Source organism: Scyliorhinus canicula, chromosome 6, assembly GCF_902713615.1.
Source record: "Scyliorhinus canicula chromosome 6, sScyCan1.1, whole genome shotgun sequence".
NCBI lineage: Eukaryota > Metazoa > Chordata > Chondrichthyes > Carcharhiniformes > Scyliorhinidae > Scyliorhinus > Scyliorhinus canicula.
Genome location: NC_052151.1, coordinates 35,652,117 through 35,667,917, shown reverse-complemented (window position 1 = coordinate 35,667,917; position 15,801 = coordinate 35,652,117). Strand labels below are relative to the sequence as shown.

General features: G+C 45.1%; 1 protein-coding gene across 1 annotated transcript in view; it reads right to left on the bottom strand.

Moving 5' to 3' along the window:
- Positions 1 to 2,587: 2,587 nt before the first annotated feature.
- Positions 2,588 to 15,801, bottom strand: part of rev3l (REV3 like, DNA directed polymerase zeta catalytic subunit) — a 244,539-nt gene continuing 231,325 nt past the window's right edge. Inside the window, exons 30-32 of the mRNA XM_038799147.1 lie at positions 12,593 to 12,839; positions 6,603 to 6,812; positions 2,588 to 3,594 (exon numbers count right to left, since the gene is read on the bottom strand). Coding sequence (XP_038655075.1) covers positions 3,454 to 3,594; positions 6,603 to 6,812; positions 12,593 to 12,839 — 598 coding nt within the window. The 3' untranslated portion in view covers positions 2,588 to 3,453. The remainder of the gene's footprint in view (positions 3,595 to 6,602; positions 6,813 to 12,592; positions 12,840 to 15,801) is intronic.

The following is a 15,801-nucleotide window of genomic DNA, read 5'->3' as shown; positions in this document are numbered from 1 at the left end:
TTATTGTAAATGTAGTTTGGTTTGTACACCCATCCCCAACCTAATATGTTTTATTTCCAGATATCAATATTAATATTGGTCAACACTTGTGAATTTATAAGACAGCTGCTCATCAGTTTCACAATTCAGCCTCAGCAGCAGCTTGATGAATGTGCTTTCCATCAGTACAGTTAGATATGTTTGCAGGAAAGCACAATCAACAAAAGAAAAAGGGACATTACTTTTTATGGGTTTGGACAGTCTGAACAAAAGAATCAAGCTGGCAGCCTTGCATTTCTTGGTGCAGTATTCATTGATAGGCCCTTAGACTAGGCCTCAGTGCAATATTCACTGATAGGCCCTTAGACTAGGCCTCGGTGCAGTATTCACTGATAGGCCCTTAGACTAGGCCTCGGTGCAGTATTCATCGATAGGCCCTTAGACTAGGCCTCGGTGCAGTATTCATCGATAGGCCCTTAGACTAGGCCTCGGTGCAGTATTCACTGATAGGCCCTTAGACTAGGCCTCGGTGCAGTATTCATCGATAGGCCCTTAGACTAGGCCTCGGTGCAGTATTCACTGATAGGCCCTTAGACTAGGCCTCGGTGCAGTATTCATCGATAGGCCCTTAGACTAGGCCTCGGTGCAGTATTCATCGATAGGCCCTTAGACTAGGCCTCGGTGCAATATTCACTGATAGGTCCTTAGACTAGGCCAGTGAGTGAAATGCTATCATAAATATACCAGGGATGGTCATTAACTCCTTAAACTAAATTTTAAAGTACTTAAAATGCAAACATTGTAAGTGTACTTGCTTTACGTGGCTGATGGGGTGACGGTGGTTAGCAGGGACCTGGGTTCAATTCCGGCCTCGTGTCACTGTATGGAGTTTGTACATTCTCCCTGTATCTGCGTGTTTCCTCTCAGTCCAACGACATACAGGCTAGGTGGATTGGCGATGATAAATTGCCCCTTGTCCAGGGATGTGCAGGTTAGGTTATGGGGTTGGTGGACACATCTGAAGTGCTCATTTGAAGGGCCAGTGTAGACTCAATGGGCCGAATGGCCTCCTTCTACACTGTAGGGTTTCTATGTCATGCCATAGGTAGTGAATAATACACTGATGATCATTTTGCAGTATTGGACTAAGCGGAGTGGAAGCTGAAGAGGAAAGTTGCCTTACTGTGAGCTTGTGCATTTTGTGATCATTCTGCTGCACCAGGACATTGTTACAACTTGCCATAAAATCAGGTTTTATAAATCTCATCACATTTATCAGAACCCTCACAAAAGCAGTGAGAGCTGTGCTGTTGTCTTTTCTGCAATGTAATAATTCTGAACCTGCTGGATGATGGTGAACTAGTTATTGTCCATGATGAGGTGTGATGATCTTCAGGTTAAACCACCACCAGTCAACTCTCCCTCCTCAAAGGGGAAAGCATCCTATGGTCAATTGGAACGATGGCGACTTTACCTTGCCTTCACAAAGAGAGTGCCTGTTCTTTTGATACAGATTTTGGTAGGAGACATGCAGAAGCCCCTCCTTAGCAATTACACTAATTTGCTTTTCAATGGGTGGCTGAGTTTCCTGGCCGTTTACACTGTTCAGAACGTGAATTTATTGCATCACCTACTTAACTTCAAAAGCTCTCAATGGCAGAATAGAGGCTTTATTAATCCTCATTCCAGAAGGTAACTTGAAGCTTCAAAATTATGTAAACTGTGTGCATCAGTGTGCTGGAATTGGAGATTCCTCTACATTTTCATTTGTTATTTCACTGGGGGTATGTGTACTTGTTTCTTCAATGAGAATATTGGACAATTCCTTTCATTTTCTTGCTTTCTGTACCTTTGTATGCAACTTTTAAATGTTATGCCCATTGTAAAAGGGAATCCATATCCCAGTGCAAATCAATGAATTAAAGCCTCTCCACCTGGGAAGAATTCTGTATTTACAGATAGATTTGTATCGTTCAGTCAATGTAAAAGTACAGCACAGATCTTAACCTGTACACCAATTGGTGTGTTCCTGGGTTATTGTACTCCAACCACGCATTGGACCCTACCAACACAGGAAAGCTGCACTGCGACCTTGATCCGTTTCCAGGATTTTCACAAGTTTCAAGAGATTCTGACAGTACAATACCAAATAAATAACAATGCTGTTAAAGTTATTATAGCTAGAAAACAAAGTAATATCCATCTCGAGTTGCATCACATTTCTTTTAAAGTTGTGATTTTCCGACTGATATTTTTCCTACTGAGAATCTTGAACTGGCTAGCTGAAGAAATAGGTCTCGGAACAATATCCTGAATTCAGGAATTCTCTCCCGGTCAGATTTTATCATATACGCTGTGTAGCAAAACGGATTCTCTGCAGAATTGTCCAGAAGTTCTAGAGTTCAAGTTGTCACGGTCTTTGCCAGACTGGGTGCCCACACTGGCCGATTTCCCCCAAAACAGACCACCTCGTATTTCAAACAAGGTCAATTTTCAATAATCTGATTTATTCTAATTTGGTGACAATGTCAAAAAATATTTTTAAAAGAAAAAGTTCCAAGTTTAGGATGGTTAGAAATCCAACAAAAATCAGAAGCTACAAAACAAACAGGATCATATAATTCCTTTATATTTCCATACAACTTTACAACCATTGAAAAAAAGTGCCTCATTTGTACAAATTTTGGCAAATCAGACTTGACGCAATGAGAAACTGCTCAGCTTTTCTTTGAAAACAATATAAACTTTTAAAAAGGACATGAAGTGCCATAATATATAATCCGAATAAATAATCAAGATATTGCAACAACCCCACACAGCACTGTTTCCAAAATCTTGTCTAGCCATGATTGTTTTCGTAGCAAAGCACCCAGAACCATCAACGTGACAGTGCTCTTAACAAACTGCTACATTTTGTACTGCAAGTTTACTACGGTGCACACGAGAGAAAGCAACTATCAAAAAGGTAAACAAAAAAATATATATAATTGAAAAAAGTTGTTAAAACATACAACACATAAAACTTCAATATATAGTAGAAAATCATCTGTAAACATATGCAGCTTGAAATTTGCACCATAGTTGTTAATTACCCACATTTCAGTGCCCATAGATCAGAACTCCATTTAGCATAATTGCATACGAAATATTACTGTACACTTATTTACAGGGCTGTTCAATCATCCATCACCATGGAAATGACACAGGTTCACAATTTTAGTTTTAAAAAAAAAAGGATCTCCCAACGAGTGAAACGATTACCTAATAGACCCTTCCTCTGCACTGCAACAGATATCGTAATGTTCACACCAAATGTAGTTATGGCAAACGCTTCAACGGAGTTGGCCAGAAAAGCTCAGCTTTTGGAGTCATGGCAAAACTCACCGTGACTAGGATTTCTGTACACACAATAAAAATGCAGATGAGCAAAAACTGACTCGCGCACCAGCCAATGCCTCGAGTGGATTAGAGTTGTTAAAACTGGTCCAACAATTGACGAAGGTATGGGGCCTTTGTAAGGTCACGACTGACACTGAACAGCTTATACAGGACCGGGCAATCCAATGAGACACACTGAACTTGTCTGTCCACACAGCCGGAGCAATTCCTGCAAATCTAAAAACAAAAGGCTTCCGTGAGTAATTCAAAAGACAGCAATGACTTTCTAACATCTGCAGGCTGTTAGGCATCAGGCATCCACAGAAAACCAGCCCTAGAATGGTGCTCGACATCAGCCCCAGAATGCAACTCATGCAAATTAGGTTAGCCTCTTTCCATAAGCCTGGTGCATTTGGCTTTCAAAGTGAGGAGTTAAAGCGATATGGAGGAGAGAGAGAGGGAGGTGAGGAATACACACATGCACAGGCTTCAAAAAGGCACAGAAGGGGGTGAGAAAGAGGGAAATGGGACAAGGAGACAGTGGACAGAAGACGACAAGAAATAAACAACTTTCTTGCAGACATCCCAAAACGCTCTACAACCAATTATATTTGAAATTTGGTCACTGCAAAGTCAACCGCCAATACACAGAGGGCGCTCTCTCAAACATGAATCCAGAATTGTTAATCTTTCAGAATGTTCACCAGCACACCGAGGTAAACCTCATCAATCCCAGACATTTGTTTTCGACATCCCTTGTATAAATAAGTCTTTGAAATCAGTTTAGTCCACAGACTCTATAGGTAACCACTAGAAATAAATACTCGAGAAATACTTTCCTCCCTTTTTCCCCACTTTATTTTCCTCGACTTGGCCACTGCCCCACCAGCACATGTTCTGGAATTTCCTCCCTAAACCCCTCTTCAGAATTTCCTCAGGCTGAGTGACCTTCTTTGGTGCTGTTAGGACTATTGCCAGTTCACTGCAGAGCAGCCAGCCCGACGGGGCCGTCCCCCCTCCGCTCAGTCTGGCCCGGGCCATCCCCCCTGCTCAGTCTGGCCCGGGCCGTCCCCCCTCCGCTCAGTCTGGCCTGGGCCATGCCCCCCCGCTCGGTCCAGTCCCGGGCGTTCCCCCCCGCTCGGTCCAGTCCCGGGCGTTCCCCCCCGCTCGGTCCTGTACCGGGCGTTCCCCCCCGCTCGGTCCTGTACCGGGCGTTCCCCTGCTAAATCCCATTAATGCCGATTTTCAATGAATCCGCCCTAGTCTCTCCAGCTCAGTCCTCACCCCCCCCCCGCCCCTCCCCCACCACAAATTCCACACTTCTGTGAAACACTGCTGACATTTCTATCGTGGAGAATTAGATAAAGGTTGTTCTTAACACCATGAGCTTATTTCTTCCAAATAGGACCCAGGGTTCTTACCAGGGGATTGGCGGTAACAATTTGAAGGGCCAAAGGGCCTGTTCCTGTGTTGTATTTTTCTTTGTTACCACTCCCGGAGGTGCCGCATGGCCAGAGGTGCCACGTTTATATGGGATTTTGAAGAGGCACTTTACCCATCTGGTGCTTGTAAAACTATAATATTTCCTGGTACTAGACAATGATGAAGAGGGAATTCCGATGTCCTGCACAACATCGCACCTTAACCAGTGCCAACAGTACAAACTCTCAGCCGGTTGGTGTACAATGGTTTCTACCTACTTCCAGCCACTGCACTTTGAGAGGGCTCAACAAGATAATGTACTGAATTAGCATAACTTTTTAATTAGACACCAAGCATTAGCTAATTATAGGCAGAAAAATCAGTGATTTATTTTAGTTAGCAAACAGCATGAAGACAATACAGTCAGTTCTGCAGCTAAATCTTCACAACTGATGCACATTACTGGCATTTAGAATATGTCTGGTAGCAGTCTTTGTAAATCTCCATATATTATACAGGCAACGTCCCTCAGGGTGCCTCACAGTAACTGGAATGTCAGATATCAACCCCATCCGGCAGGTTAAACAGCACTTCCTCCTTTCAGAGGGGCGGGGGGGGGGATAGAGAGGCGAGACCGAGGGACTTTGTTTTAGCTGGAAGCTACAGCAGTTTATAGGTTGACCGCAGGCGAGGGAACAAATCCACAACTCTACTAAAGGCACTGGTTTTAGAAAGCTAAAAGAGGGAGTTTGGAAACTCTCATATCGCGGGAGGATTAAGAGGAGAAATTTACCGACACTGACTTTGATTCAGAGCGCAGTGCGTGTTTGAGCACAGCCAATTGGGGGTTTTAAACAAGGACTTTGTGCGAATGAGACCATCGTATCTTCAAATGTGTCAACTGTGTTAATCTGAAAAACCTGTGTAATTAGTAACTGAAGGAGTATTGTATTATAATCCAATCTCTCCAGCTTTAACAAAAGTTTTGTTGTTAAAACTAATTAGTAGTTCTGTGATACTGTTTCTCAGCATTTGATAAAAAAATAAAAGATAAGATCTTTTGAGCCAGAGTTCCATTCTGGGATCTTCCCATCCAATTACATCATCAACTGGGATTGGAACTAGAGAGAGAGAGAGAGAAAGCAAGAGAATGAGAGACTGAGACAGAGAGAGAGAAAAAGAGGAAGGAAAGAAATTGAGGTTGAAGGAGAGAAATTGAGGGCAGCATGGTAGCACAGTGGATAGCACTGTGGCTTCACAGTGCCAAGGTGCCAGGGTCCCAGGTTCGATTCCTGGCTTGGGTCACTCTCTGTGTGGAGTCTGCATGTTCTCCCCGTGTCTGCGTGGGTTTCCTCCGGGTGCTCCGGTTTCCTCCCACAGTCCAAAGACATGCAGGCTAGGTGGATTGGCCATGATAAATTGCCCTTAGTGTCCAAAAAGGTTAGGAGGGGCTATTGGGTTACAGGGATAGGGTGGAACTGAGGGCTTAAGTGGGTCAGTGCAGACTCAATGGGCCAAATGGCCGCCTTCTGCACTGTATGTTCTCTATGCAGACTCGATGGGCCGAATGGCCTCCTTCTGCACTGTGTTCTATGTTGGGGAAGGGAGGCAGGAGCAGGCATCAACATCAGACATTCTGCTCTCTGGGGTAGAACAGGGAGGAAGATCGTGCCTCAAATGTTCAGTTTATTTCTGGATAAAATTGCTGGTGACCTTCATTCAGAGAATTATAAATAGTAGACCATTTAGTTCCATTGTTATTGTTTCAGCCTGTGATTTTTTTTAGGGAGAGCAACAGCGACTTAATAATTGAGCACATGTACCTTTAGCAGCCCAGCCTGTTTCCATTGCCATTCTCCAATCTCCTGGTGAAGGATCACAGCCACTTGCTGAGGATTGCTCCGACACTTGTTGCAGATACCTAGCTGGGTCAGCTCATCACAGACTGGACAGTGCAGGGTGGTGAAATACTGGGAGATGGTTCCTTTACGAGCATCCTGTTCATTGCGAGCCGTTGAAAATGCCTTCTGGATCTAAATAAATAGTAAGCAAAAAGTGTAAGACAACTGGAATGGACTCCTGTTCATTTTTGGATAGTAAGTTTACAGTGTAAAAGACGGTTTCTTAAGTATTCCGATAATATCAAGTGAGAAGACAGACAGACGGCTCCAGGTGTCAAAAGAGCGAGTTTACAATTTGTACAGCTGGTAGCGGGAGAGAGATCAAAAAAAATCCTCTCGCACTGCTGACTGCTGTACATTGCATTGCCGATGTCGAGTCATTAACTATATTACCGTACTCTGGAAGGACGCACCATAAATTAGATGGAATTTAACAAGGACAGATTATCAGCAATAAAAGCAAAATACTGCGGATGTTCGGAAATCTGAAATATCAGCAATATTATCTTATCACTGAAATGTACCACGCCTGGGTTTCAGCCAAGGCAAGAGAAGATCCTGCTGACATCAAAGAATGACAGCTTTAGTGCACAAACGCAGCAACACGTGGGCTATGCTGTGAAATGATTAATGGAGAGACGAAAGTGTTGGGGTGCGTTCACAGAGCAGTTAATTATAAGACACAGTACACTATACCTCAGTTAACCCTCATTTAAAATAGTGTCTATTGTTGGTTCCCACACATGGCAAGTTATAGAGCCACTGGAAAGGGTGCATGGGATGGAGACCACTAATTCCCAGTTTAAAGCATCTTGGGGCAGCACGGTACCACAGTGGTTAGCACTGCTGTCTCACAGCCCCAGGGATCTGGGTTCAATTCCGACCTCAGATGACTGTTTATGTGGAGTCTGCATGTTCTCCCCGTGTCTGCGTGGGTTTCCTCCGGGTGCTCCGGTTTCCTCCCACAGTCCAAAGATGTGCAGGTTAGGTGGATTGGCCATACTAAATTGCCCTTAGTGTCCAAAGGTTGGGTGGGGTTACAGGTATAGGGTGGGGGATTGGGCCTAGGTAGGGTGCTCTTTCAGAGGGTTGGTGCAGACGTGATGGGCTGAATGGCCTCCTTCTGCACTGTAGGGGGTTATATGATTCTACGAGTTATGATAGGCTAAAACAGTTGGAATTCTGCACTTTACAGAAGTGGAAACTTGGGTATGATTTGATTGCGATTTGCAACATGATAAAGGGCTGAAATGTGTTCCAATGAATCAGATCGGGGAGGGAGAGAAAGAGAGAGAGATGGTGTGTTACAATTTTACCGTCTTGGTTAGGTGGTGATTCTTTACCACAGAACAGACTGCTATGTCATTTGGTGCAGTTTCGATTTGCTGCATTCCTTCAAGTGAAAGCTGAACGTCACATTTTACAGAAGGTACATAACTGTTGGGAATTAAGAACTGGATTGCTCTGATCACTATAATCCACGCTATACAAACCAGCAGTAATCCCAACACCAACCACTGGGGGACGCCACTACACTCCCCTCCAGACAAGAACAAATCCACACACTACTTTCTATCCCATAGCCAATTTCATATCTAAACCCCATGGTTTCAATCTTGGTAAAGTGCCCATTATAGCACTTCAACTATCTCTTAAAAGTCCGTTCCACAACATCTAGTTAAACACGATAAGTCTTCAACAAATCCATGCTGCCTTCACTTATTGGCTCGTATTATTCCAAGTGACAATTCTGTCTGAAACTATTCTCTCCAAGTTCCCCCACCACTGAGGTTATGCTGACCAGGCTGTAGTTCTTGGGTTTGACCTTCTCTCTTTTCTGAAGTGGGGTTTAAACATTTGCAATCCTCCAGGCCTGTGGCATCACTCCCAAATCCATGGAAAATTCCAGCCAGGACCACCACACTTCCCACATTTACTACCCTCAGCAACCAAGGCATCCCATCCAGGCTGGTTGACTTTTCTTCTTCGAACAATGCTTCGAACCTATTTGTACCCTATCCAGCCCCTCTGCTGCCTTCTCCTTTCCAGTGCTCCGTGCTTTACTGGGATCAGATGCAGAGTATTAATTTAGTACATCATCTGCCTCCACACGATGATCTGCTTGTTGGGTCCGACTCTGCCGCCCCCCCCCCCCCGAATATCTTTTCACTATTTGACATGCTTTTAAACATTTTTGCACTCCTTTCTTGTTAGTTACTAATCTTTCTCATATGCTCTCCTGACCCCATTTTCAGCTCTTTTCTGTATTGCTTGCGTTCAGTACTGAATCTGTACTGAATTATGAAGCTGACATTCTGCATGAACCATTTTCAGTATAATTTCTAATCTCCGATTATACTCCAAGCTCGCATGCATTGGCATTGTTCCTGTTGTGTCCATGTTCCGTGCAGCCATTCATCCAAGTGGGTCAAACTTTTAAATTGCAAACTACTTACAATTAGAGACACACCAGTTTTAATAGTTTAAACATTAAACGGATCTGGAAGGTAATTTTATTATTGGAAAGAAATCAGGTTGAGGGTATGATGGACAAACCAAACGAGAACAGGATACAGGGTCAGATTGAGCAGGTGGTTTACATAGAACATAGTGCAGAAGCAGTCTGCACCGACCCACTTAAGCCCTCACTTCCACCCTATCCCCATAACCAATAACCCCTCCTGACCTTTTTGGAAACTAAGGGCAATTTATCATGGCAAATCCACCTAACCTGCACGTCTTTGGAGCACCCGGAGGAAACCCACGCAGACACGGGGAGAACGTGCAGACTCCGCACAGACAGCAACCCAGCAGGGAATCAAACCTGGGACCTTGGTGCTATGAAGCCACAGTGCTATCCACTTGTGCCACCGTGCTCCCCATGGTTTGGAGCAGAAAGGTGGAATTAACCATGGAATGGCGCATCTGAACTGCAACCAGCAGCAAAGCTGGCTCTGCTTTAAACGGGTGCCGATTCTGATGAATTCTGAAGCAGCGGTAAGGGGTCTGCCTCAGGTTGGGGGGCAGTAACAAGTAACACAGGGATCAGTGTTAGGCCCGCAGTTCTTCACAGTTTAGATGAAAGATGAGAGCGAAGGCAGGTTGTATGGAGTTTAGAGGGATGAGGGCTAATCGAATTGAAACAACAGAATACCGAGAGGCCTAGATAGAGTGGATGTTTCCACTAGTAGGAGAAACTAGAACCAGAGGACACAACCTCAGACTGAAGGGACGATCTTTAAAACAGAGATGGGGAGACATTTCATCAGCCAGAGGGTGGTGAATCTGTGTAACTCATTGCCACAGAAGGCTGTGAAGGCCAAATCACTGAATGTCTTTAAGACAGAGATAGGTTTTTGATTAATAAGGGGATCAGGGGTTATAGGGAGAAGGCAAGAGGATAATGGGAATGAGAAACATCAGCCACGATTGAACCGCAGAGCAGACTCTATGGAATAGGTTGCACAGTAGCACAGTAGCTAGCACTGTAGCTTGACTGCGCAAGGGACCCGGGTTCAATTCCCGGCTTGGGTCACTGTGTCGAGTCTGCACGTTCTCCCAGTGTGTGTGTGGTTTTCTTCCGGGTGCTCCGGTTTCCCCCCACAAGTCCCGAAAGACGGGCTTGTTAGGTGAACTGGACATTCTGAATTCTCCCTCTGTGTACCCGAACAGGCGCCAGAATGTGGTGACTAGGGGATTTTCACAGTAACTTCAGCTCCTATGTCATATATAAACAAACAGTTTACAGAGTTATTGACAGGTTAAGCGAGAATGCAGAAAGCTATAGCACAGAAGGTTTAATTCTGGTCCGTGTTCACGAAACCCAGAAAGCTATCATACAGGTGCAGGAGGGAACAGGGAGGCAAATGTTAAATGCTGGTTTATATTTGAAGAAAGTTGGAGTATGAAAGCAAAGAGGTGTTGTCCAGCACAAGGTACGAGTGAGGCCACATTTGGAATACTATGCAGAGTTTTGGTCCCCTTATTTAAGGTAAGGTATATTATCACAGGAGGCAGTACTGGGAGCTTTACGCGGGATGATCCCCGTTATGGAAGGACAGATTAAACAGGCTGGGTCTGTACTGCTTGGAGTTCAGAAGAATGAGAGGTAAGATCATTCTGAAGGCATCAGACAGGGTAAATGTTGGGAGGATGTTTCCACTCAAGACGGCCTAGTTGCAGAATAAGGAGAGTTCATTGAAGATGGATTTGAGAAAGAATCTCTTCTCTCAGTGCGGTGAATCTTTGGAATTCTTTATCCCAGGAAGCTGTGACCGAGTCCTTGAACATTTTCAAGGCTGAGACAGAGCGGTTTTAAATCCAGTTGTGGAATTAATGGTTCTCGAGATAAGGCAGGAAAGTAGATTTAGTGAGTGTCTGATCAGTCATGATGTTTTTAATGGTGGACAAGGCTCGAAGGCTGAATGGCCTACTTGTGTTCCTATTTCATACGTCCATATTAGCCAAAGGGCAGACTGTGGCCAATTCTGAGGCTTGAGCCCTCAATATCTTTATAATGAGGTATAAATTCCAAACTTTAGATTATTTCTGCATTTCAAATGCACCTCATTACCCTGGTTCAGATTGTGATCACCATCAGTCAATCCTTTTTGTCAGGCCACAGAATTCAAGACCTCCTGAAAACAAGGTGCCTTTCAGTCGTGTCCGCCTGATGGTACTGGCCATTCCCCACCACAGTCAAATAACCCCATCCAATAGCCTGGAGAAAAGGTAGATCAATTGTCCACGCCAATTAATAGCAGGTTAGTGACCAGTTTTCAACATGGATCTGAGGAAAACTGTATCCAGGACCGCAAAGTGTGTGCAGCTGAATGGTATGGGGGTTAGAACAGTAAATAACTGGCCTTGAGGGTATTTCAGAGTTACTGATAACTCTCCAGCAGCCAGACCGAGTCACCATTCTTCATGGGTGTGCCTGGAGCATTGGCGAAACATTGGGCAGCACGGTGACAGGGTGCTTTGCACTGCACCAGGGATTCATTCCAACCTAGGTTGACTGCGGAATTTACTGTCTGTGTGGGTTTCCGGATGCTCTGGTATTCTCCCACACTCACAAAGATGTGCAAGTCAGATATATTGGCCATGCTAAATTGCCCCTTAGTGTCCAAAGATGTGCAGGTTGTGGGGATAGAGCAGGGGAGTGGGCCAAGGTAGGGAGCTCTCTCAGAGGGTCAGTGGAGACTCAATGGGCCCAATGGCCTCCTTCTGCACTGTAGGGGTTCTATGATTATCACAAGTGCACACTTTATAACAACTGGGCTCACTGGATAACAGCCACCAGCTAGATTACCAACTAACTTCCTTCCATTCTTAACCTGGGCAAGCAGAAGCCAAATCAACAGCAGATCTCTTATTTCCATAGCTGAAATCAGGCCGTGCAGGAAGTGAAAACTCACAGCCAACCCAAAGTACCGAGAAACTTAGTTACTGGATCACTGAGAAAACGCTGACCTTCCATCTTTCAAACTGAAGATGGGACAGAGAGATTATGCAGCTCGACTTTTTTAAATGTTTAAAACATTGTAAGAGTAGGGAGCGTTCGAGTCAACATTCCTTCATCACGATCAATTATCTATCATTATGTTGTGTTTGCTGTGCTGGAACAGGCCAGTGTCTGACCAAGTGGCTCCTTGACCAAGAGGGAGCATGCAGCCCCAAGGTCAATGCAGCCACAGCAGAGGCAAGTGGGAGAGAACTGGGTCTCCCTACATGAGTAATCACTGCAACAGCGCAACATAAAACACTTGAGAACATCCGCCTTTTCGGAGCTCCTTTGCATTCACGTCGATGCATTTCTGTTGATGCTCCTGATAGTCAAGAACTTAGACACGAGTCAGTGGCCAGGTGAATGAGAACTAAACAAGGTGATACAAATCCAACGTGATTCTTACCCTGGGTAGCTCATGGTACCAGCTGAAGACATCTACACCAATCAGGGAGAAAACCCTGTTGAGAGGTGGCAGGATCTGTTTGGTGATGTAGTAGGTCGCATTCAGTCTCAAGCTGGGATCCTGCAGCACCTCAATCGGCCGTCTGACGAGCTGAATGAGGGGCACACCCGGCACTCCGTACACAATGACGTAAGGAACTCTCTCGCCTGCCCTGGGCTCAGAACGCCGATCATATGACAGCATCCTCCTGTATGGGAACAAGACAAGCATTAGCAATTTGAGTTAATACTGTATCAACGTGAACATAGAACAGTACAGCACAGAACAGGCCCTTCGGTCCTCGATGTTGTACCAAGCATTGTCCGAAACCAAGATCAAGCTATCCCACTCCCTGTCATTCTGCTGTGCTCCATGTGCCTATCCAATAACCACTTGAAAGTTCCTAAAGTGTCCGACTCCACTATCACAGCAGGCAGTCCATTCCGCACCCTAACCACTCTCTGAGTAAAGAACCTACTTCGGACATCCCTCCTATATCTCCCACCCTGAAGCTTATAGTTATGCCCCTTGTAACAGCTACATTCACCCGAGGAAATAAGTCTCTGAACGTCCACTCCATCTATCCCCCTCATCATCTTATAAACCTCTATTAAGTCGCCTCTCATCCTCCTCCGCTCCAAAGTGAAAAGCCCTAGCTCCCTCAACCTTTCCTCATTAGACCTATCCTGCAAACCAGGCAACATCCTGGTAAATCTCCTTTGCACCCTTTCCAATGCTTCCACATCCTTCCTATAATGAGGTGACCAGAACTGCACACACTACTCCAAATGTGGTCTCACCAGGGTCCTGTACAGTTGCAGCATAACCCCGCGGCTCTTAAACTCAAGCCCCTGTTAATAAACGCTAACACACTATAAGCCTTCTTCACGGCTCTATTCATTTGAGTGCCAACCTTCAGAGATCTATGGACATGAACCCCAAGATCTCTCTGTTCCTCCACATTCCTCAGAACCCTGCCATTGACCCTGTAATCCGCATTCAAATTTTTTCTACCAAAATGAATCACCTCGCAATTATCAGGGTTAAACTCCATCTGCCATTTTACAGCCCAGCTCTGCATCCTATCAATGTCTCTTTGCAGCCTACAACAGCCCTCCACCTCATCCACTACTCCACCAATCTTGGTGTCATCAGCAAATTTACTGACCCACCCGTCAGTCCCCTCCTCCAAGTCATTGATAAAGATCACAAATAGCACGTGGAAAAATGACTATTATTTCAATAGCTGATTCACACCATTCCCCTACCTGGATGCACTCTCGGGATTTACTGAAGATTGCATTGGTGCGATTTGAAAGCCCTTTTATATTAATGCACAAAAGTGTTAAAATATTCCATTCAAACTGCTTCAATGCAGCTCCACTGGGCACTGCAGATTCTGCATTAACCAGCAGGTGGCACCATGTGGAAGCATCCTTCAGCCACAAGCTGAAAATGATTTACAATATTAATTAAACATACACACTTTTCAGTGTTGCTAAGCAAAACTTATATTTCAATAGCACATAAGGCATCTCAGAACTTGACAGACAACGGACCTGGTGCTTGACAATGGGGTGGCATGGTAGAAGTGGTTAGCACTGCTGCATCACGGAGCCAGGGACCCAGATTCGATTCCCACCTTGAGGGACCGTGTGGAGTTTGCACGTTATCTCCGTGTCTGCGTGGGTTTCCTCCGGGTGCTCTGTTTCCTCCCAGTCCAAAGATGTGCAGGTTAGGTGGATTGGCCATGCTAAATTGCCCCTTAGTGGGTGGGGTTACGGAGATCGGATGGGGGAGTGGGCCTGGGCAGGGTGCTCTTTTGGTGGGTCATGCAGACTTGTTGGACCAAATGACCGCCTTCTGCACTGTCAGGATTTTATAATTCAATTATACAAAATGCAAGGGAGGGCTTTTTAAAAGGATGCAACAAGGGCCAAAAGGGGCTGTCACTGGGAGCGAGGAACAAAATAGCCTGAACATCCAGAGGGCCTGGCAAATTGGGGCTGGAGTACATCGGAGAGAGGTGAAACCATTCAGATCTGTTGCTATGTTAGTCTATCAGTGGAACCAGCTCCTTTTCTGGCCCACTTTAAACACGTTGAGCTATTGTACAGACAATCAACTTGGCACAAGTTCAAATCCCAGCAGCGCGTGGCACAGAACAGCATAAAGGTACAAAGCAGATGAACACGAGGCTGGTCAGGTCTAATTCCAGACCCACCAAAATGAGACTTTAAAAAAAGCAGGAGCCATTTTTAAAGGACAAATTCCCACATTGTTATATTGTCCACGCAAGTGGAATATATTGACTTGGGTCTCTATTTTCCAACTGGAAGGAACAGAAATGATACAAATGACAATTTGAACACAGTAGCAGGCACTCATTTTGGGATCGCTCTCCTGTAGGTTACAAGGTAAAAGGGATGTGAACTTGGATGAAAAAGCAACAGAAGAGTTTATAATAAATCTGCACTCCATAAGTACAAAAGCAGTGCAATTGCGTGGAATGCAAAGGACCAATATTCCCCCGCCACCAAATGACTTATAGATCATAGAATTTACAGTGCAGAAGGAGGCCATTCGGCCCATCAAGTCTGCCCGGCTCTTGGAAAGAGCACCCTATCCAAGGTCAACACATCCACCCTATCCCCATAACCCAGTAACCCCACCCAACGCTAAGGGGCATTTTGAAAATGAAAATGAAATTGAAAATCGCTTATTGTCACAAGTAGGCTTCAATGAAGTTACTGTGAAAAGCCCCTAGTCGCCACATTCCGGCGCCTGTCCGGGGAGGCTGGTACGGGAACTAAGGGCAATTTAGCATGGCCAATCCATCTAACCTGCACATCTTTGGACTGTGGGAGGAAATCGGAGCTTCGGAGGAAACCCGCGCACACACGGGGAGGATGTGCAGACTCCGCACAGACAGTGACCCAAGCCGGAATCGAACCTGGGACCCCGGAGCTGTGAAGCAATTGCGCTATCCACAATGCTACCGTGCTGCCCATTAGAAAATTGCATCAGAAAATTTCAAAACTGTTTCTACAAAAGGAAACATCAGAATGCAATCCTACATCTCATGCAGCGTTTATGTCGGAATTTATAACAGCCCCCGGAACAGTCTTTCCTTTTTTTTGGATTTGATTTGATATCTTCTGATGCTCCAA